This window comes from Branchiostoma floridae, chromosome 5, assembly GCF_000003815.2.
Source record: "Branchiostoma floridae strain S238N-H82 chromosome 5, Bfl_VNyyK, whole genome shotgun sequence".
NCBI classification, from domain to species: domain Eukaryota; kingdom Metazoa; phylum Chordata; class Leptocardii; order Amphioxiformes; family Branchiostomatidae; genus Branchiostoma; species Branchiostoma floridae.
The window spans coordinates 3,485,793-3,508,947 of record NC_049983.1 but is presented as its reverse complement, the minus strand read 5'-3'; the positions used below and the strand labels follow the sequence as shown (position 1 = coordinate 3,508,947).

At 39.8% G+C, this 23,155-nt stretch overlaps 3 protein-coding genes across 3 annotated transcripts in view; 2 read left to right on the top strand and 1 right to left on the bottom strand.

The window, feature by feature from the left end:
* LOC118416653 (mucin-5AC-like) overlaps positions 1–23,155 on the top strand; it is a 151,842-nt gene that overhangs the window by 111,150 nt on the left and 17,537 nt on the right. The gene's annotated exons all lie outside the window — the stretch shown is intronic.
* Positions 54–3,635, top strand: LOC118416659 (tyrosine-protein kinase receptor Tie-1-like). Its single transcript, XM_035821835.1, has 5 exons — positions 54–118; positions 214–254; positions 480–576; positions 1,185–1,284; positions 2,210–3,635. The coding sequence occupies exons 1-5, from the start codon at positions 96–98 to the stop codon at positions 2,291–2,293; spliced, it is 345 nt and encodes a 114-aa protein (XP_035677728.1). The 5' UTR covers positions 54–95; the 3' UTR covers positions 2,294–3,635.
* Positions 13,432–15,393, bottom strand: LOC118415584. Its single transcript, XM_035820278.1, has one exon. The coding sequence runs from the start codon at positions 15,391–15,393 to the stop codon at positions 13,432–13,434; it is 1,962 nt and encodes a 653-aa protein (XP_035676171.1).

Sequence of the window (23,155 nt, the reverse complement as noted above, 5' to 3'; positions counted from 1 at the left end):
TGCTATGCATTAATATCTACTCATCTGCTCAACAATTTCAACTACAGAAAGCCATCCCATTCCGATGTACCGCTATAGAGGCACTGAGCACGAAGATGTACACCACAAAAAGTGACGTGTATGTTTACGAAATTTTATACTATATTGGGATTTTGAAAACTTCTATCATTACGCAAGTTCGTCAGAGTAATAAGAATACGCTTTCTCTCGCAGGTGGTCCTTTGGTATCCTTATTTGGGAGATCGTGACCCTTGGTAAGTAACGTTAGTACAATCCTATCTAAGACACTGAAAACTATCTTTTTTACATCCTACCATGATCGTAAGCGCAGTGTTGTTCAATAAGAAAGATGGAGAGTTTACATGTACGTGAAAAAACACATAGACGTCTACTTAACAGAGATGTTGGCACAGTCTTTATTATTTCTTAGTACTGTACAACAACCCTACATACCGGATAACATTACGCCGTGTGTTTAGGAGGTACACCCTACAGTGGGATGAAGTCGAGACTCTTAATAAGAAGGCTACATGAAGGATACAGGCTACCCAAACCCAGGAACTGTGAGGATGCGCTGTGCGTTTATTTCAGTTCACTTTATAGCAATCTTTTTTATTATTTTATGTTTGTTCCACATGAAGATTCAAGCATTTAGCTACTATCTGACTGTGTGGGGTTCCCAGGCGTATATTTACTCGTACGTGTGCCATTTTTCACTAGAGAAAAAAATCCTTCCTCGCATACGTGTCTTGCAACTTCTGACAAAATTGCTGGCCCATTGCTGTCGTATTTAAATCTGAATAAAGCTTGTATGTGTTCCGGCGGGGTTACATTTCAAAAAGGACCACAGCAAATGGCGCATTGAATCAATTAAGTTATCTTTGCGTCAAAAACATAGACATCGATATTTTGGAAATGAATGCAGTCTTTAAGTGTTAAACAAGATATTCAAATATTGAAGAAGTATGAGTATATCAATCACAGAAAAAAATCACACCGACGTTCATGAACAAAACAGAATGGCGTTTGCACCCCGTACGGTCAGATAATTTAGTCCCAAAAATATATACGTCAGATGGGGGGGGGGCAGTTAGAATTGAAATACATGTAACGTCATCATGGACGTCGCGACGGCTAGTTGCGCGGTAAAGTCTAAATCAGAACGCGGCTGTTTTCTCCACCAGGTACCACGTGATGATGAGGTGCTGGGAACGCCTTCCGACGGACCGACCGACTTTCTCGGAGCTGGTGCAAGAGCTCAAAAACATGATGAGAGACATGACGGTGAGTAAAGCCCGATCTTAGTAATACGAAGTCGCTGAAGTTTTCTACTCAAGTCTCTAAAGATGTGCTTAAGAAATTTCATATCAACAATGTACATCAGATAGCCTATTCGATGCACCTTGTGGTGCATTCTCGCCGTTGTTACCTATGTAAAGGCGTCAAAGTTTCATGCAAACTTTCTATTCTCATTCAAAGATAAACTTTTTCCTTGATAAAAACAGCTCAGGTATTACAGCATGACAGTAGATAATCAAGATCTTTGAAATATGGAGGTATAGTTTTTGGACTCTCTGTCTGGGTGTGTGGGTGTTTCGGCATGTTGTGGTCAGCATAAAGAAAGTCAAGTTTGATTTTGGCTCCCTGATGTGTGAACTTGGTACTGCAAGAAAACTTTTTGTGTGTCTTAAGCCTTGGACGTGCTCTGATCTTGACTTTCAGTAGCAGATAGCGTTTCATGTAAGAAAAAGAGGGTAGGTTTGGGCCCCCAGCAGCTTGCTCTGGAACTAAAGGAGCATTTTTATCAAAATCATTTCAGGGAAAGATGGATTTCTATGATATTCGGTATGCATGCAGCCTAGACAAAGATGTAGGAATCGAAATGAAATAGGCAAATCATAGCTTAATTTGCATAGCTAATGAGGAAAATCTCTAATTGCAGTGCCTTTCGTAATTACAGTTTCATGAATGTGACATATGTAATCTATGGCAGGTAGAACATCTAAAAGATACTGTTCAGAAATATTACACCTGTGTAATGTATTAGTTTATTGTTAGTGTATGTGTTTTTTTTTTTTTTGACAAAATTGTCGACGTAACAACGTTTCTGAATTATAATTATGATTTTCTGATCTCCGGCGGACCATCTTTGCTGGAAATATATCAATATTCCATCAAAATTAACGTTGCTGTGTATTTTGTTTTTCAGAATTACATTAACGTTGACGATGATTATGAGTACGAGGTGGTGGAGTCTGGTGATGACGATGATGATGGTGATTTTATGATGTAGTAACACATCCATGATCCTGCTAAGTACACGTTACACATGATTACGTCTAGCATTTCACCATAGTGAACATGTACTAATAATATGAATAACGTTTTCTACATCTAATTAAAATTGATGTATTCAACTCTCTACATTTCAGCGTAGAGAGTGCGATCTGTCAAAACCAGCGGTTCTACATGTACGTAGAGATTAAGATCAGAAAAGATAAAGAAGTTATGTTAATCGAACCCTTCATATATATCATGAAATCCTATATTTAAAATTTGGAGTTTCTGTTTTCCACAAAATGTCTTTTTAGCTACATGATATTTGCATACTGCTTATTTGAATATCTGCCCTTACAGTTGGAGTTTATTGGATGCGTTGTATGTTTTGAAATATGTTTGTGGGTTATTTTAAACCATAGCGATTGTACTTTTTGAGTGATGAAAAGCTGGGCTGTCCTATTTCGTTCGTTTCAACGGTGATGTGGTCTAAATCACTTTGGGTTTGTTTGCGCTAGTTTGTTTGCGCCAGTGAAACTAGTGGTATGTAAAAAGGGTGGATTTTTTCAGTTCTAGTGTACAGAGATCGCATGTGCCAATTACTAGACTACTATTACTACTGTCATATGAATTACAAGGAAAACATTTATTTTGTTACCAGGCTGGTTTACTTAGGAATTAAGGAAAGATAAAAGTTTGCTTTTTCTTAGCATTAGCAATTTGAAAGATAATTGGTCAGAGGATAAGGCCTTTAAATGTTATTAAACAAATACTATTTATGGTGGCCGTACCCTTCCCCTTCCTCTTCTCATTATACTGCTCTCATGAAACACCACGCTTTTATGTTTTGTACTATGACTCTATCTTGCTCCTTCAGTTCTGCTCTTGACTACATGTTACTAACATGTTACTAAGTTATACATTTTTAGTTCAACTATCAACTTTCGTCACTCAAGCCCGATATCTATTTTTATGTACTAGGATTAAATCTTGTGTACTTCAGTTCTGTTTTTGTTGGTTGGAGTAACATTTAAGTTCAGCGATTATTTTGTAGTAACAATACTATGTCTTAGACTAAGGAAACCTTCAATAGGCACTGTGGATAGCATGCTACTACATTATAAATGTATGTTAACGCGTAACTTTCTCTATTATTTGATGTACGGTTGAACTTATCTTGATTTTCTAAATCCGTTCTGTTCCTAGTTCATTGACACACTTATTTGTACCTGATGCGTATCAAACAAACCATATTATGATCATTTGATATTAGACACTTTCTGTTTTCTTTGTCATGCAAACCCTGTGTTGCACACGTGTCATGAGTTCACCGTATCACTGCTTAAGGTGGGTTCACACTTTGCATGATTAAGCTTTCTACTAGCTATACATAGGTGATATTACTGTATGTATGTACCTTAACATGCCGTGGACACATTGATTTCCGTGTGTATGAGGTGGCAAATGTATAACGTTATGTAGTGGTGGAACGTATCTAGCATTTCTATGGCACAGACAAGTAAAAGATAATCGCAAAATTACCATGAGTTGTATTCGGAGCTTTTTTTTACAATAGCCTAAAACAAAGACATTTTTTTAATATCGTAGGCATCCTTCCATCTTTGCAGATGATGGTAGCGCTCTGTATCAGGTCACGGTGTTTGACAGCGTCTTCTGTGGCTCTGCAGGCCGATCCTGGCATGGCAGTCGCGGCCACAGTTTGGACATATGAAGGCAGAGGGGTTCCCCTGTTACGGTTTCTCTTTGCGTTTGCGTCTCCTTGACTCAAGATGCTGTTTTAATATCATACATGACAATATTGTACAAGACAATAACCATATACAGACACGACGCTTTATAGAAGTTTGGAATCACTTTATCATACTAAACTGTCCATTCCAGTAATATAGGGTTAATGACCTGCCCTGACGTGTATACGGTGCCATAATTCATGGTCGGTTCCTATAACCACCGAATGAAACGACCGACTCCGAATAGTATACATTGACGGAAAGCGGGTCATTAATGTTATTATTATATAGACATTGTGATATATCTAACCCTGAAGTTAGTAACGTTAACGGTTTCTCATAGACGAGATCCAGTTTTTGTTCGTCCGGCCCTTTTCTTGATGGCCGAGGTCGATTCTTGTTCTCCATACCTTTCGAACTTCTTTCCTGTGTGGCTGGGCGATAAAATGTCACCACCACTACCTGTACCTGCCGTAACGTCACTGTTTGTGATCTATTCGCATGTTTTGTTCGTATTTGAACCGAGCGCCATTTTTTGACGTAATATGGTTGCAATGCATTTCACCATGCCCCAATGACTGTTGTGAAGCTTACAATTTGAGTTTCCAAGCTTGACTGCTGTAAAAATAAATGAAAAAAAAAGAAAATGAAACACAATACAAATGTGAAACAGAAACGCTATTATTGTTTATCCAAACAAATTAGTCAACATCAAGTACTAAATGTTTTAATGAAGCTACCTAGCTAAACTGTGCTGACACCTTGATCACTTTCAAAGGTTTCCATACGAATTTACAAAATCGATTCGATTTACTACTTACAAACTACTGAAATATACCGAATTTATACACTGTAACCTTAGACAGTGTAGTAAGAATTGTATGTGTTTTGTAAAACCCTTAAGAATTCCAAGAACTGTATATATTCCGTAAATCCCTTATGTATTCCGTAAATTCTAATGAATATGTAGACACCCCTAGCTATTTCAGACCATCGTGTTCCCTGTATGGTTAAAAAATGCCTCCTTGGAGTTCAAGACATTATTGTCTGAGTCTGGTCAAGTGAACTGCAGGGCGTCCGTGGCCATGGGAGTAGTGGGTGTGTCTGGGCGGGCTGTCAAAGAAAGACTCCAGTTCTCTTTTAAAAATACTAATAGATGGTGATGTTTTGGCGGACAAAGGAAGTTGATTCCAGGAGAAAACTGCGATTTCAGCCAGCTTAACTCACACCTATTCAAACACCATTGTATAACTAGCCCTACTTGTAAATGTGGGAACTCAGACGAGACAACTGAGCACTACTTGTTGCACTGCGAACTATACAATAGCGAAAGGACTCATATGTTGCACTCCATATCCCTTTTAAACCTAGAAGAATTACTCTCGCCTGACCCCCTTAACTCGTCTGACAATACCTTATGCACCCTTCTCACTACGGGCAGCCCTTTCCTTCCACACTCGACAAATTGTAACATCTTTGACTATGTTTTTAATTTTATCAAAATGACCGGAAGATTTATTTAATTTGATTTGAAATTGATTGGTAATGCCAGCCTTGTATGCGCTTTAGCCCGTTTTTGTTGTTAGTATTTATGTTATTCGTATGTTGCAAAATGATGTTTATGTTCATGTCATTTTAAGTTATACGTTTCGTTATTATCTCAATTTTGTTACTTTTGTTTGTCATTGTATGTAATATAGAGCAGAAGACCCCCATAAGCTCATAGTGAGCTTCTTGTCCAATGCTCTAAAAACGAATGCGAATAAAATAAAAAAATAAAATAAAAAAATAAGACATTATTGCAGAACAATAAAGAATAGCTGCAAATACGGTAACAATCGCTAGGAGGCATCAATGATATGTGCCGATTGTTCGCATGCCACAATGACCGCTGTTATACTTACAACTTGTTTTACAATTATAAATGAAACAAAATAAACCGAACTTGAAGTTGATGCAGTCAGTCAATATTGAGGACCTAATGTTGTAATGTTGAAAATATATACTACTGAGGAGCATAGTTTACGAAATGTAAGGACTTTAATTTTCTTTTTACTTAAAATTGTATATATTTAGCAGAAATTCGTTTGAATTCCGTAAGATTCGTATGTTTCTTTTTTCTTTAAGCAATGGATCAGAAGAATATGTAAACGGGCGCCTTTAAAGAGCTGGTATTTTACTTCGTTTAGGAATAGGTTTTCTCTGGTTATCAGAATGTGCTGACAAAAGTCATACGAATTCAGCTTGTAAGATGGAGGAAGCTTGTAAGGTAATTCTTTGTCGTTCATACAGTGCCTACAGTTCAGCGCTACAGATGTGTGATCTAGAACCTCTACATGTAAGGCGTGAAGTTCACTGTCTAAAGTTTGCCAGATTCCTTGTTCATTCTAAGGTATTCAACTGGCTACCACCACGGCGCTCTGAAGCACATGGCAGGGACCTCAGAAATGCAGACGACTTCAGTTTAGGTGTCGAAAACGTCACGTTTTAGAAATACTACGCTGCCATATTGTGTCGATCTTTCAAAGCCATGCTGTACTCCAGAGGAGAGTGTTCCAGTTCTGGTAGGAATATTTTTTCTGAATTTTCTAGAAAAAAAATGCAATTCTATTGACCACTTGACATTGAACCTGGACAAGGGAGCAGTTGCATTATAAAGCATTAACCCCCCAAGTACCCCCCAATTAAATTACAGCCAGATGTAACATATTATAATGCGAACAACAATTGAATAAACTTCAACTTGGCAGCTCTAAAGAGATATTTGGTTGAGCTTGAAAATCACCTTTGCAATGTGTTTCTGGATACTTGCAGCCTTAGTAACTTTATTTCCCACTTGCTTTTGGTAAAAAATGGGCTTTGATCTTTGTCAATCATCCCATTAAACCCCATAAGTAAGACTTGAAAAAAAGGGCCTTCATAAAAATGGGCAGCTCTTAAGAATTTGAGGTCCGATCTTTAAAAAAAAATGTTTGCAGCATGTGTGTTAACAGTCATTGCAGGAGAAAACCAGGCAAAACCAGGCAGAGGTCGGAAAATGGGGGTCGGCCAAATCAACTCAAACTTTTTATGTGTGATAGGTATGGGGAACTATGAACAGCCATATGATTAAAACCCTCCAGCTATTTTTCGTTATGGCATTCTGGGGCCCCCCTCTGAGACCCTCCAAAATCAAACTATTGATGACTGAAAATTACTGAAATTGCGATGGCTATTCTGATACTTCTGATTAAGATGTGACAAAAAAAGTTTTATATTCCCATATTCCATGTGTTCTTAAGTTTTACTGACAAAGTTTGAAGATGAAGTTTGAAATTAGGAGGGGGTTACAGGGGGTTACCAGAACCAATGAAAACACGATTTTCAACTCTCTGAATTTTGGTGATCTTTAAGGAAACTCATCGCAGCCTGAAAGGCTAAATTGCGAGGTTCACACAAGGGTTTAAATAGTATTACAGTACAGATAAAAGCAATCATCTACTGATGAAAACACATGATAAAATTGTATTAGTCACGGAACAAATACGAGTTTACAGGAAGTTAAAAGCTATTTTAAAAAGTCGTATAGGAGTCAGTTTCACGCAGTAGAGCACATGAGGTAGATAATTTCGTATTGTACAACTTCAGAGCTCTAGGCATAAATGACAGCTCGTGTCTCCTTGTTCGACTATGTGGAGTCAATCTGATGAAATTCATCCCAAGTTTCTAGGGATATGCGACTCATTACAAACGTAAGTTGGTGACCGCTGTATACGGCCTTGCTGTACTGTTTAAAGTATTACATGTAGTCTTATGCCTGGTCCTGACTGGTAGACTTAGGTCAATAGTCGCCAAATAATCGTTGAATAATATCAAAAGACAATGTTCAGAAAATTAGTGTTAAACAAAAACACACACAAAGTGTTTCCCTCGCTAATGGTGCTTTATTCATTCTTTTTGCTGTAGAATGGATGACCGCTTTCATAAAGGTACAGTATGAAAAATTGAACCTAAAGAAATCATGAAAACTAAACTTTTTTTGTTTCATCGCTAAAATCATAACGGTAAAACGCAAAAATTACACGTCTATAACTCTAGCTTTGGTATTAATAAGCCATTACAAACATTTATATAGCTTATTAATAACATTGCGGGTGAACGACAGTAGTACTCAGTCTATCCACATAGACGTGGCCAAACAATATCAAGCTAACACAAAAGTTTGGAAACTTGAATTCGGTATATGTATCCGCTATTAGATCTATTGTAAATGATATTGCATTATATATATTTAAGATATTATTACATGCTTGAAGTATTGCAATAGATAATCCTGTCTTGTTTTCCGCTTGCTGAACAGAGAAGACTTAGCAATCTGAACATTATTCATGACACTAATTATTTCGCATTCAGTTTTCTTCTTAACCCCTTACCTCCCGGTACGTCATTCAAAGTTTTATCCTTTGCCGTAACGGTTAAAATGTTCTCATCTTTGATGATCCGAACCCGTACCCTGGACCTCAATCGGTGATTGTTGAGATAGCTTTATCCCTGCGCCATTTACCTGCTTGCCTGTCCTGATATTTCCGGAGCTCTCTCTTGTATCTTTTAGTCTTTGTCTATCCTCGTGGGGATTCTCAGTCTCATCAAGTTTTTTTTTTAAGGTGTAGGGAAGTTTTGTTAAAAAGCAACTCTCGCTCGCTCTTTGCCTAGTATCTTCACATCGAAGAAGTATTCCTTAGGATTCTGCTACGCATTTCAAATCCTCAAGTACTGTACTGTCGTCAGCATACAGAATAAGATTCAGATCCCCTTCTCCAGAGTGCTGGACATGTCATTGATGAAAATAATGTAAAGTTGTTGTTCCAAACAACATCTGCCCGTTGCTATAATTTCCAACCCTGTGCGTCTCCATTTCCGGAGTCGCACAGGGTGATAGTTTTGTCCGGCAATGCCTTACTGCTAGCTGACTTGCTGGAATTGTTCCTGTTGCAAAAGAGTTTGTAAGTCAAGAATCTGGTCTTTTGCCCATCATGAGATCCGGTACCCGTTCCTTGAGTGTGCTTTCTTCCAAGGAGGAATTTGATTGTATTCCACGTCTCTTTCGGGTTTCCATTGTATGCTTCAATAACAATAACAACAACAACATGTATCCGTAGAATGGAGCCTTTGCGAGTTACTGATGTTCAATTGGTTCATTTGGTTGCAGTACACAGCTCTTTCTTTTCCAGTCCAGTTGTTTGGGCGTCCCTCTTTTTGCCTCATTTCTCATCTCCATCGGCTCCTTGATGGAAGTAAGTACGTCAAGAGTGCGCTTGACCTAACATGTCTGTCACATGAGTCACATGTATAATGCCGACGTCAGTCAACATCTCAGTTGCCTGGTCAATATCTTCAAAGTTACACAGCAACAGCCATGGTGCCTCTTTCATTTCAGAGAGGGGTGCTCCCGTCGTAAATTATTGTATTTTCTTTTGAGCACTGTTCTTTGCCCTGCTGTGTGGACCATTGCCTTTGGTATAAACATCGTCGTGTTTTGAGACGCTAACTGTACGTATTTTTGTCTTCCTAGGTGAATACTAGATCAATGTAAGATGCCACAACTGATAGTTCTCGGTTCACAGCTCTCGTTGGTTCACAGTTCTAGTTGGTCAACTAACTGTTATACACCGCAGCTTTGTGTCATATCATGTAGTGTATTTGATACATCTTTTTCTTCCAGTCCACATTTAAGTCTACCAGTATGTAGATGTACCTTTGCTCCGTCTTTGCTTTTTTTCAACATAATCAAAGTTATATACACATTCGGTTTAACCCTATCTAGACCAGGGGGGGGGCTAAAAGTGCCCGCGTCGACTTTGACGTCGTATAACTAGGTAACGACGTGTGCTAGGACTACGAAACTTGGTGACTTTTCCTAAAATATTGTTGACAACAATTCTGCGAAAAAAGTTTTAGTTTGTGATTTTTCGTGTTGCCATGGCAACGGGTTTCTGACAGGCATATTTTCCCAAATTTACTAATTTCAGTTTGAATTATGGGATATCATGGTTTAATTGCAAGATCAAACTTGTTTATTAATATCATTAACATCCTCTGTAATTTTAAGTAATATTTTCATTTAAATATTCATAATTTATGCTAATTTCATGACGTCATGGGTCAAAATCCAAGATGGCGGACATTGTCATTTTCAACGATAAATACATGTAATTTTTACTCAAATACCGTCAAAATCTTTTATTTTCTTACAAAACATAATCACTTGATCATTTTCAGTCCATCTCTATTGGATTTTGGGGTTATATGTGGAAAAAGTCGTATTTTAGAAAATTCACGGTTGTCGATCCAAGATGGCGAACAAATGACGTCATTTTCTGACGTCACATAGACGTCAGTGTCGACGCCATTGGCAACATAAGACTTGGCAGACTTAGACACCAATAAGATAAGCTTTATTGTCATCATTTTGCTCAATACATTTAAGTATAGCGGAAATTTAATATTTTGACGATTTTAGCCCAAAATATGACATTATGACGTCATAATTACGTCATATTACGTCATAACGATACCAAAATTGCAGAAAATATAAAACTCTACTAGTACATCATCCCCTCTAAATTTGATGATCGTAACTCAAGCCGTTTTGAAAATACGACGGGGGGGGTCAAAAGAGCCCCCCCTTGGTCCCAGGGATCCCAGAAAAGCCTGGTCTAGATAGGGTTAAACAATAGGTGTTCTATATAAAAGAAACTACAGAAAACTGACATGCGGCATTAGACTCAAACTGGCGTTTTAAAATCTTACAACGCTGTCTTTCTGCGATTGACTGTCAAACTTGTTAGAAATGACTATAAACTCAACTCTACTTCGTTCTTGTTACTTTCGTCAACCTGCAAGTGCAAAAACGTGGGAATGCCTGATCAAATAATCTATTTTCTAATAGGTCCAACATCCGGTCCAGCTAATATTTTCAGGCCTGATTTTCCGGACCGGACTAATAAAAAAAATATCGGTTTTGTACACCCCTACACATAGCTATTACCCAATCTGATTAATTGACATGTTGGGATTTACTTCATTTACTTATTATATCATTGATCAAAATGATTCCACTACCAACTAACCCAGCCTCATTACACTCGTTCAGAAGGTAATGTTTTCGGTTGCGTTTGTGTGCATGTACATTTGTATGTTTGTATACATGTATACATGTATGTATGTTTGTGGATGGACAGTTAAACTCTAGAGGGCCTATATCGATTGTATTTGGTACGTGAGTAGGTCTTGAGGCCCTGAAATGTTTAGATGTTGGGCCAAATAGCAGCTTGTTACGGTACTGCAGTGGATATCAACAGTTCTGTACAAAATATGGTTGTGATTTCAATTGTAAATATTTTTTTTCAAAAGAGAGTAAGCGGTGTAAGTTTGGCCCTCTAGCGGCGTTTTGGTATTGCAGGAGAAAATTTAGTTTCAGATTTTGAAAAAGAATTTTGAGCCGACAGATCTTCGTAATATTTGTTATGTAGATGATTTGCGTTTAATATGGTGGTTAATGGTGATAAAAAATAAGTGGTAATCATGCCAATCAGAATCTAGCTTATATAGTTAAGGAAATTGTATAAACCAGAATAGGACCAATTGAACCTCAGGCCTTTGTGACAGAGAAAGAGAAGTCCATTGGTGGATAGGAAATATGCTAATGAGGGCAAATTTGCATACTGAGTGAGGTATTGTTCAATCGTGGCAAATGACAAACATCATGGTATTGAATATGAATTATAAAAATGATAAACTCTTTTGCATAAATAATAAATGCTATCAAATTAAGATAAGATTGCCAAGATTTACTGTTTGGTGGAGGAGACTCAATTTACTAATATTGTTAACAAAAAGATGGCCACGTTTGCACAAACATGTAATTGATGACAAAAAACACACAGTGCATAATTTGTATAGGTGGTGATGGTATGAGGGCGTGGATCCCTTGTCATTTCAGTTAGTTTCAATTTACATATGGCAATCAATTTACATATGGCAATCAATTTACATATGGCAACTAGATTAAAAAAAGGTAACTGCATAAATTCAATTGCATCAGATTCATTAACACAAAAAATACTATAAAGCAACTAACATGCAATTCAGCCTTTTGTTGCAACATGGGAGCGTATCTATATACAGAATTTTACAGCTGAATGAATCATACTCAAGCTTTCTTAATTACCAAATGATAAAAGAAGAAAAAATAGTTTCCATTTTTCTTTTTAGAATGCTTTTTCAGCCCCGGTGAATTATAACCACAAGGAAAAATCGAGCTGTATTCCTTTATTATATTTATATATTATAATTATATTTTGCATACGATTAAATGCAAATATAGGTAATTTTTAACGGATTTTTTTATAATTCATGATCTTGATGATCATGATAATGAAGATATGAATTTGGCACAGAAGGTCATCATTCAATACCAATTATGCAAAAAAAGACAAGTTGAAACAAGAAGTTTACAAAACCCCAATCTTTCACGAGGTTTGAGATCTAGTAATAAATGCATAAAGAATATTATAAAGTACCCGGCATACAAAAGTAAAAGAAAATTTTGTGCAATAATGTTACTTTTGACGTAGATGGCATTGCAAAGGCTTTCTGGTCAATCGCTCGGCCTTTGGAAGGATTGAGAGACCATGGCGTAGAGTATTTTATTTCGTCTGGTTCGTTTCCAGAGACACCACAACTCTTCAAGTCATAAACGCTTTGACTCCTTTTGTTTACATATTTGTATAGAAATTTGCAAGAAGACGTACGCCAAAAGCAGTAATTTTGGAGACGGCAAAACGTTTTAGATCGCAGCCTCCATCTTTCGTGGCGTATTTGTAATTAGCATGTCAAAGATCTGGCTTGCAATTGTACATGAACACTTGCTGCACATGTAATCGTTAGTCAAGAATCATAATCAAATAGAGTTTTATTCAAAAAAGGACAATACCGTCTGTGTATTAAACAAGAGAAAGCAACATCATCTCTCAGCCTCCTGTTGACAAAATGGCCACCATATGTTTGCTTTCTATTGGCACTGCACGAAAAGTGTGATTTTAGCACTTTTAAAATAAACATTTATGTAAATTTGCAATCTGAACCATCAGTAAGAAAAGACTCCTCATATACGTTGAATATTTCTGACTGCCCTGTAAATTTAAACGTCCAATACAATTCATCTTGAAATTGACATTTGGAGAGGCAAAGATCTTCTCATCAACAATACTGACGCAACGAAGGTATATACTTTTTTAAATTGTCATTTCTGAATCCTGAAATTGTAATGTTGGCGGTTAGAGGTTTTAAGTCATACATATTGACTGAGAGTTATTGGCTATGGTGTGTTAGGGGTTCCCTCTCCTGGCATCTCCCCTGGCAATTAGGTGTTAGGCAGTGTGACTAGGGGAAGGGAGGCACGCCTTGGTGTGTTATGGGTTCCCTTACATGGTATCTCCCATGGCCAGTAGGTGTTAGGCGGTGTGGCTAGGGGAAGGGATGCACGCCGTGGAGTGTAAGGGTCCCCCTCCCCTGATATCGCCCACGGCCAGTAGGTGTTAGGCGGTGTGACTAGAGGAAGGGAGGCACGCCTTGGTGTGTTATGGGTTCCCTCTATTGGAATCTCCCATGGCCAGTAGGTGTTAGGCGGTGTGACTTTGGGAAGGGAGGCACGCCTTGGTGTGTTATGGGTTCCCTCTATTGGAATCTCCCATGGCCAGTAGGTGTTAGGCAGTGTGACTGGGGGAAGTGAGGCACGCCTTGGTGTGTTATGGGTTCCCTTACATGGTATCTCCCATGGCCAGTAGTTGTTAGGCAGTGTGACTGGGGGAAGTGAGGCACGCCTTGGTGTGTTATGGGTTCCCTTACATGGTATCTCCCATGGCCAGTAGGTGTTAGGCGGTGGGGCTGGGGGAAGGGAGGCACGCCTTGATGTGTTACAGGTTCCCTCTATTGGAATCTCCCATGGCCAATAGGTGTTAGGCGGTGTGACTAGGGGAAGGGAGGCACGCCTTGGTGTGTTATGGGTTCCCTTACATGGTATCTCCCATGGCCAGTAGGTGTTAGACAGTGTGGCTAGGGGAAGGCAGGCACGCCCTGGTGTGTCATGAGTGTTCTTCCCTGATATCTCCCATGGCCAGTAGGTGTTAGGTGGTGTGACTAGTGGAAGGGCGGGACGCCTTGGTGTGTCATGAGTGTTCTCCCCTGATATCTCCCATGGCCAGTAGGTGTTAGGCAGGGTGACTAGGGGAAGGGTAGCACGCCTTGATGTGTTGCAGGTTTCCTCTATTGGAATCTCCCATGGCCAATAGGTGTTAGGCGGTGTGGCTAGGGGAAGGGATGCACGCCGTGGTGTGTAGGGGTCCCCCTCTCCTGATATCTCCCATGGCCAGTAGGTGTTAGGCGGTGTGACTAGGGGAAGGGAGGCACACTTTGGTGTGCCAGAAGTGTTCTCCCCTAATACCTCCCATGGCCAGTAGGTGTTAGGCAGTGTGACAAGGGGGAGAGAGGCACGTCGTGGTGTGCTATGGGTTTCCTCCCGTAGGATACCCATAGTACAATAGGCATCAGGCGATGCGAGGATAGCGATATGAGCTTCGGTGACGTGTCGACCCTTTGACAGAACTGCATCTGTGACGTTGACGTAGGTCCTCAAACCTTGGTCAGAAGGCTGGGAAACCAAAGCTGTCCTCAACTGTCTACGGGCCCTTATACCCTGGACTTCGGAGGCGTTTCTATAAACGTTGTTAATCTGGGCCTTGGTCCCTTCAGACGTTCCATATGTGGCGACGGGTCTTATAAACGTGTGTCTGCTTGTAGTTGTAGTGTTATTACGGGCTGCCCGTCGATTCTGCAGCCTCCCCCTATTGCCAAGGACACGACACGAAAACTCGGCAAAATCATCATAGAAAGGTAAGGGTCCGCTCTCCTCATCATCTGGAATCTCACTGTAGTTATGTCGTGAGGAAGGCAGGGGGCGCTTTGAAGTGACTTCTTGATCTAGGAACTCCCTGTATGTGCGCGGGAGAACAGGCAGGGGGCGCTGTGCGACTGCTATGTGATCTGGGATCTCACTGTAGGCGGGATCGAAGGACAGCACTGCCGGCAATGACCTACAGGATGACGCATCGTCTTCGGCGCTCCCGCGTGTGCACGTTATTGCACGTAGAGAAGCTGACCGTACTACGCCAGAATCTGCGTCATCTGGAATCTCCCAGTATGTGTTAGGGAGACCAGGCAAAGGCCTCTGAGCAATCGCTACGTCATCTCGGATCTCGCAGTAAGTAGGCTGGACGGAATGCAGGACAGCGGGCAATGACCTACAGGAGGCTACGTCATCCGACATCACCTCTCTCGAACATGTAGGGACAGAAGCTGACCTGATCAAACCAGGAAAGGCAACCGGAGCTGGAATTGTGAAAATGTCTTCATTGTCGCTGGCTCTTACATCATCGGCGTTAAAATGTGCTGAGCGCAGCTTTAATGCCAACAATACAAAGGACAACAGGACCAGAATGGACACTGCCGAGACAACAACTGATATGAGACCATGATCTGCCGGTGGTGGTACTTCTGCTCTAGGTGTGGTATGTAATTGCGGTGTAAAGGTGTTTCCCCGCTCTGTAGATGTGTAGTCATGTTTCACATATTCAGTGTAGTTTGTCAGGCTGCTGGAGTTTTCAGTACCTCTACTGTAAGTCTTTGCTGTAGTGTGTGTCTTACATTGACTCTGGTGAACGCTAAAGAATAAGTCGGCATGTTCATCTTTGGTGAGGAGAATGCAGGTGATGTTTTTTGCATTGCCATGGGTGTTGTTTGGGTTGCATCCAGACTCTGTGGTTGTGCGTGTGTTTGGGACATGTGCCTGGAAAAACGACATCGCAACACCTTCAAAGCTTGTATTCCCTTTGGCCATAGAAACTAATCGGAAGATTAAGTGTTCCTCAAGGCTCAGTGATATGCCCCCATCGTATTCCCAAACTCGTCTGCATTGCTCAAGCGTATTGGGGACCGGTTTGTCTCCCAGAGAGCCGTCAGCAACTAAGACAACTGCAGGAGTCTGGATGAAGATCGTGCTAAGAGAATGACCCAGAGGCAAAGCGCCACAAGACTTGCCAGGGTTAACACTTCCCAACTCGACGTTGCGAGGCACACTGTCCGATGAGTCAAACACCCATCCAAATGAGAATTCATTAGCATTGTGTCTGACACAGAAGATGAATTGTGGCACCTCAACAACCAATGTTACTGCCCTCCTGCCTAGATGGCGTAACCGGTGTAGGCTCCACATCATTCCATGTGGCTCTGCATCATAGACAGATGCCAACACTTCACTACTGATATGGAGCCTTGACAACGATGTCTGTCCCAGAAACACTGATTCATCCAAACATGACAGAGCATTGCCACTCAGGTCTAAGGTCCAAAATTGTAGGTGTTGAAATGACTCAGTAGAAATGCTATTTATTGCATTTGAACTTAGGTTCATGATCAAGCTGCCTTCCAGTCCAAAAAGCCAGGCAGAGTCCACAACCTGTAACAGATTGTTATCTAGATCCAACATATGTAGGCTGGACAGGTGTTCGAAGCTTCCTGGCTCTATATATCTTTGATGTTGTTGTTGGACAAGACCAGAGCCAAAAGACTCTCCAACCCAGTGAACCAGGTCTGCTTCACACGTGTTAACCTGTTCGAATCTAGGGACAGTTTGTAGAGATCGGAAACCCCAGAGAATGTATCGTTCTCTATGTCAGTAATACTTGTATCTATCAAAACCAAAGTGTTGACCACAGAATGGTGTAGCATCGTCAAGCTCTTTGCCGACAGGATATGGAATGGGTATCCCCTAATGGCAATATGTTGGACCCCAGCAAAGAAAGAAAATGGACTTCCTGTGGTAACAGCCTCATTCGGGACCTCACATATGAGGCATGTGGATAGACCAGGCGTCCGAGTGTTGAAACCTGCCTTACTTCTGCCAGACATACATTCTTGCCATTCGGCCTTGCTACACGGATGAAAATGCGGGCTACTTGTAGCTGCACAGGCCGCAGCTAAGAGAAGCAACATCAACATGGCAGCATTCTCCATCACACCACCTCTGGCATACATTCTGTTCAGTCGCAATATATTTAATCCTTTCATACGAATAACGACTAGTCTGGTTGCCGAACTATTTCCAGGACTTACACAAGCCAACTACTTGGCTCCAGGGCCAACATGCTACCCGAGGAAATTCTGAATCAGACTGCTGAGTTACCCGATGGATATTATTGAGATCGAGGGTCTGGCATTCAGGCTAAGTAATGATTCGTCACTTACCTGCAGTTGACGTCTGTGTACGTGTTCCGCACGTCTTTAAACATCAGAAACGAGCTGTGAAGAAAGAAAGAGATCGCAATCTGATTTAGCTCATCGAAAATGTATTTTACACTGGTCATAACAGAGACGATTTAGACTCTAGATACAGTAGTTGTCGGCTCATTGTACAGGGGAAATCCCTCCTGGATGTTTTGGCGACCAAAATCAAATTTAGGCTCTGGCTAAACGCTGTAACGTTTTCCATCAGATTGCCAAGCGGGTGAGCGATACAGCCGGGATTCGAACTTACAGCTTCGTGCTCCAGACTCCAGACGAAGGGCCTTTAACCACAGGACTCTGCACGCTGCTGTCGGTCGGCTGAGAGCTCCTTTTCTTAGTTGTAACAATAATTCTTCGTATATGCACGTAACAAGCTCTACACAACACAACCGACTGTGGCGGCGTCTATGCGTACACTGCGATCATTTACCAGACTAATAATTTGGCAGTGTCATGTCCGTACCCTTAGAGCACTGGATCATGGAAATGAAGTTTCTAGTACCCGGGGGTTGTTATTGTACAAGAGCTGCGCCTAAACGCGCTTCCTTATCTTCAGACTAATCTCATGAAGTACCAATGACTACTCAAGTAAAAATAAGGTATTTGCACTGTATAGTTCACAAGAAGCAAAACGACTGTGTGGTTTGTTTGTTTTACAGTCGGAACATATCATTATCACGAGACAGCATGTGTAAATTTCTGAAATGTAGCTTTTTCGCTCACAGTCCGAAGCGGGTTGTAATTGTCATTAACTGCAAAATGTTTTATGCTCTTCATTTCTTAGTAATTATTTTTGTCTAAGAGATTTGATGCTTTAGAAATATTTCAACGTTATTTCAACCTTTAAATATTTGTCCAGTTGCGTAAACATTTGCAAATATTCATGATTGAGCATATGACATTTTCAATTTTTTCTTCCTTTATTTTTCATGCACCTTTGGGTTGTTATGGTATAAGATCTGCGGCTTAACGTGCTTCTTTATCTTCAGACTACTCTCATAAAGTATTATCGATAATTATCATTATTATTAATTTATTATAATTAATAATGATAATAATGCATTAGTAATTTATTATCATTTATATACTTACTAATCAAGTAAATATAAGGTCTTTGCACTGTATACTTTACAAAAAGCAAAATGGCTGATTTCTTTGTTTGTTTTAGAGCCAGGATATGTCATTTTCATGTCTATATTTCTGAAATGTTGCGTAAATTCTTGTAATTGAACGAGATACAGGTTTTTCGTTCAAAGTCAACGAGAGGGTTGTCATTGTTATTACCTGCAAATGTTTTCTATTCCTTATTTTTCTTAGTTGTAATTATTTCGTCTAAGAGATTTGTTGCTTTGGAAATATTTTAACATTATTTTAACCTTCTGAATATTCTCTAGTTGTGTAAACCTTTACAAATATTTATGATGTAGCATATCATATTATCAATAGTTTCTTTCATAACCAAATTTGCTATTAAGAAATGAGGCAAATAATTGTACATATTTCCAAAATTGAAAGAATCGCATCGATGATTGAAAATCATTCTAATAATATTTTCGTAAAATTTAAAAGAAAATCAAATTTTCATTTTTAATCAAGCTGAAAAAAATGTGACTTTACATATCAAATTTTAGGTCATTACAACTTATTCTAAAGCCCTCTGAGTTATTTAATGAGTCTCGTAGCCATCGAATCCTTGGGAAAGGCACTTAATTCGAGTTTCCTCACTTCACTCAGGTAAAAAATGAGCACCTAGCTTCGGCTAGCACCTAGTCCCTCGGATAGGACGTTAAATTGAGGTCCCGTGTTCTGGGAGAGCCACACCTTGGGCACGTAAAAGAACCCGCCACACTTATCGAAAAGAGTAGGAGACATTTTCGGTGTGAGTGGATCAAACCATTCCGGCTTAAATGGGATAGGGAATTTCCCGAGCAGCCTTCGTAACCCCTGTTTCGCCTGTTGGGTCAGTAAGTCCTCACTCATAGTTAGCAATTGAGCTGGTCTCAATCATGATGTTTCTGACCTAGGGAGAAGAGATGCTATTACAGTTACAATATAACCCATAATATTGGAGTGGCCTTCTAGTCACACTTTGAAATGACCTTTAGGCCTTTTTACGTGGTGACCATTAAGTAAAAAAATTCTTACCATATAGTTTATTAATCTGTGACTGGAGGGTAACCTCCAGCGACAGAGTCTTGTGAACGGTTTAGCGTTGAGTGTTCGCATCTCTATCTCTATGTTCCGTTTGCCGCAATTGTATGTGGTTTGGCATGTCGTCTGTACTCCATTGCGAAATGATGCACTTTTTTTCGCGGTAGCTGTTTTTATTATGGATGAAATAATTTCAGTTTTTACCCCTACGCCGTCCGGTATAGTGTTCCAGGTCTTCCTTATGATCGCGCATTAAGCCTTGTGGTAGTTGGATATCGTCAAGCAGATTTTGTCCTCGTCGGAATATGCCATCTCGTTCCGGCTTTGCGTTTCTAGTATTTAGGTTCGTTTGATATAGCATACTGTTAACATTTTGCGCGGTTAATAGTCATATGCATTTTATGGTTAGAATGTGTTTGATCGTTTGAATTTTTTTCACGCTAGCTGTTTTCATTATCGATGTAATAATTTGAGATATCACCCCTATTTCTCTCGCATTGTGGAACAGCTTGCCTATAGGCCATGGGGTTCGCTAATTACTTATCTCAAAGCAGATACGGGGTAATGTGCATGTCGTGTTGTCAGCTGTCCACAGTGGTGTGCGTCTCAGGTATCCATTGTGAAGCTGTGTGGTTGTTTTCATTGGTGTCGTTCGATTGAGACGCTGATTTTGCTGTTGATGTGTACAGGATTTTGTTTGAATTTGGCAGTGATAGGTATGTTAGTTTTTAAGTAAGTTTTTTGTATAAGTCGATGTGATGTGTCCTGTATGCGATATAAACATCAAGTTATACACCACAGAAAACATCACAACCGACATAAACCATAATTAGGTCACAGAGTATGTTACCTACGGTTACTTGTTATTGGAATTGATTTACAGTTAAATAAAAAGTTAGATTTGAAAGTAAATTTAAAGCGTTACAGTTTTTAGCTTATTATCTAGGTAATTGAGAACAAAAAGGAAAATTAGAATTTGGCAAATTTTTATTTACCGGGTTTAATGGATAATGTATAAAGCATCATATAATTGTAAAGGTGTGCTCTCACTGCACTTGCGTCATGCTTGTGTCACTGCGGGGTCAAAAAATTTCAAAGAAAACGAATTTTCGTACTTTTTGTGTATTTTGTCGTCTTCTAAGTCATACATTTACGTATTACGTAGTATCTAAATTATAGAAGAATTGGAGAAAACAACAAATCAGTGACGCAGTGAACGAACCCCGCAGTGACACAAGCTTGACACAAGTGCGGTGAGAGTGCACCTTAATTTATTGGTAACGTAAACGTTTATACAGTCATTATTGTGAAACATGTCGTTACGCGAGATACGCTACAAATGAGAGCAATCAATCCTTATGAAAGTTTTAAAAAACACTGCAAGGCGAAAAAGGCGATTCCTGGACTTACACGTGGCTGATATAGATTTTGCGGTCGGACTCCAAAGGTAACGTTTGCCACTAAATTTACCGACAAGAATAAGCCGCCTTCCACAGAGTACAAGAACAGTGACAGTAGCGATCCGTCAAAGCGCTCGGTCAGCTGGCTTTAAATGCCAAACTACAAGTCTGAGAACTGAATTGCTATTCGAATTCTTCGTTTCTACAGTCATGTTTTGGGGTGTGGTATCTCACAGCTGCCCCTACGGCCGGTGAGGCTATGGGACCGGTGAGGTGAGGTGAGGCAAGGTGAGATCTACCCAAGGCTGTAATTTCTTCCAAGCCATTAACTAACAGGGTGTGATCGTAAAAGACCATACGTGTTGTGGGAAATGAATAAAGCCTTGATGTTACATGTAATTTGCTTAAAATCAAGACAACATTATTCAGTTTATAATGAAAAGGTGTCCATGCATGCACCTATCAGCAGCTCACATATAGCCCTACAAGCTTGATCTGTGACGTGTGAAATTATTGATTGATTGATTGATTGATTGATTGATTGATTGATTGATCATGACATGTCTTTCGGGCGGGGTCAGTGAGCATGATAACCTATAACCTGTAACCTCTGCCAAGGTGTCAAATATAATAATCTTCCATTTAATGTACTTGTTTGGTTGCTATCCGACACGTCACATTTATGCCTATTCATGCATGATGTGAATAACTGTTGCAACATACGTACTTTCGCAAAAGTACACGGTGGTGTGACCAAGTCAGCCTGGGGGAAATAGTCTGGCTCTCAGAATAGATTGAATCTTCAGGATTTTGTTTCTTTCTTATTATTTCCAAGTACATATTTGTTTTTATTTCTACGCATCAAATTGATCTATAATTGTAAGGCCAAACAAATGGAGGGTACCTCTCAAACACCATATTTTCTGCTTGCCTTCACATTTGCAACTGAGACCGTCTGCAGCATGCGCAGTTCGTCCCTTCTATCAATTTTTTTTTTTCTTTCAGAGCGTGTTCTGTGTTGTGACTAAGGCATAGTGTCAATTTTGGGGTCTTGCTCTCAGATACGATTGAAGCTTTCGTAATTATATTTCAGCCATACATAGTATGGTGAAATATATTGTATTCGTAATGTTTCTTTCTTCTTCTTTCTTTCTCCTGTCAAATCTTCAAAGTGATTCATCTCCGCCGTTCCTGGACCGAATGACTTGAAATTTGGCACAGGGGTAGAATGGGCCAATACCTTGATGCTTTTTTCTCATTTTTTTCATATCTGCCTCTAAAATGATTTTATTGAGATTTTTCGGTCAATTTTAGACCAAAACTGTATATTTTGGCCCCTGTACCCTGGTATTACAACCAAATGAGTTGAAATTTGACAGAGATGTGCCTTGATAATGCTCCCATATAAATTCGATAACACTTTTGGTGTACAGTACAACAAAATGCTTATTTTTGCGATTTTTTGACCAATTTTTGACCAAAAAAGGACACTTTTGGCCCCTGTACCCTGGTATTACAACCAAATGAGCTGAAATTCGACAGAGATGTGCCTTGATAATGCCCCCATATAAATTCAATAACACTTTTGGTGTACAGTACATCAAAATGCTTATTTTTGCGATTTTTTGACCAATTTTTGACCAAAAGAGGACACTTTTGGCTCCTGTACCTTGGTATTGCAACCGAATGAGCTGAAATTTGACACAGATGTGCCTTGATAATCCCTTCATATAAATTCACTAACACTTTTGGTGTACAGTGCAACAAAATGCTTATTTTTGCGATTTTTGGCCAATTTTTGACCAAAAAAGGACACTTTTGGCTCCTGTACCCTGGTATTACAATTAAATGACCTGAAATTTGGTATAGATAGGCATTAGATACTTGGTAACAAGATTCAAGTAAAATTTTTGACATAAACAACTTTAAAATGATTAATTTTGGCACTTTTCTGAGGGGAAATTTGTTTTCTTTTGGCCTCCTGACGTGACCTTCCGTGACCCCACACAGAGCCACACCTGTGCGCGTCAGCCGGAGAGTTAATTGAATCAAAGACCTAGCCAATCAGCGAAGAGGAGGCCAAAGGCTAATTAATATTCATAAGCGGGCCTCATGATCCCGTATATAGCAGTGTTCCCGCCAGGGGGAGCGAAGCCCGCCTAAGGCTATTGAGTTTCGAAGAAGGATCGCCATGTG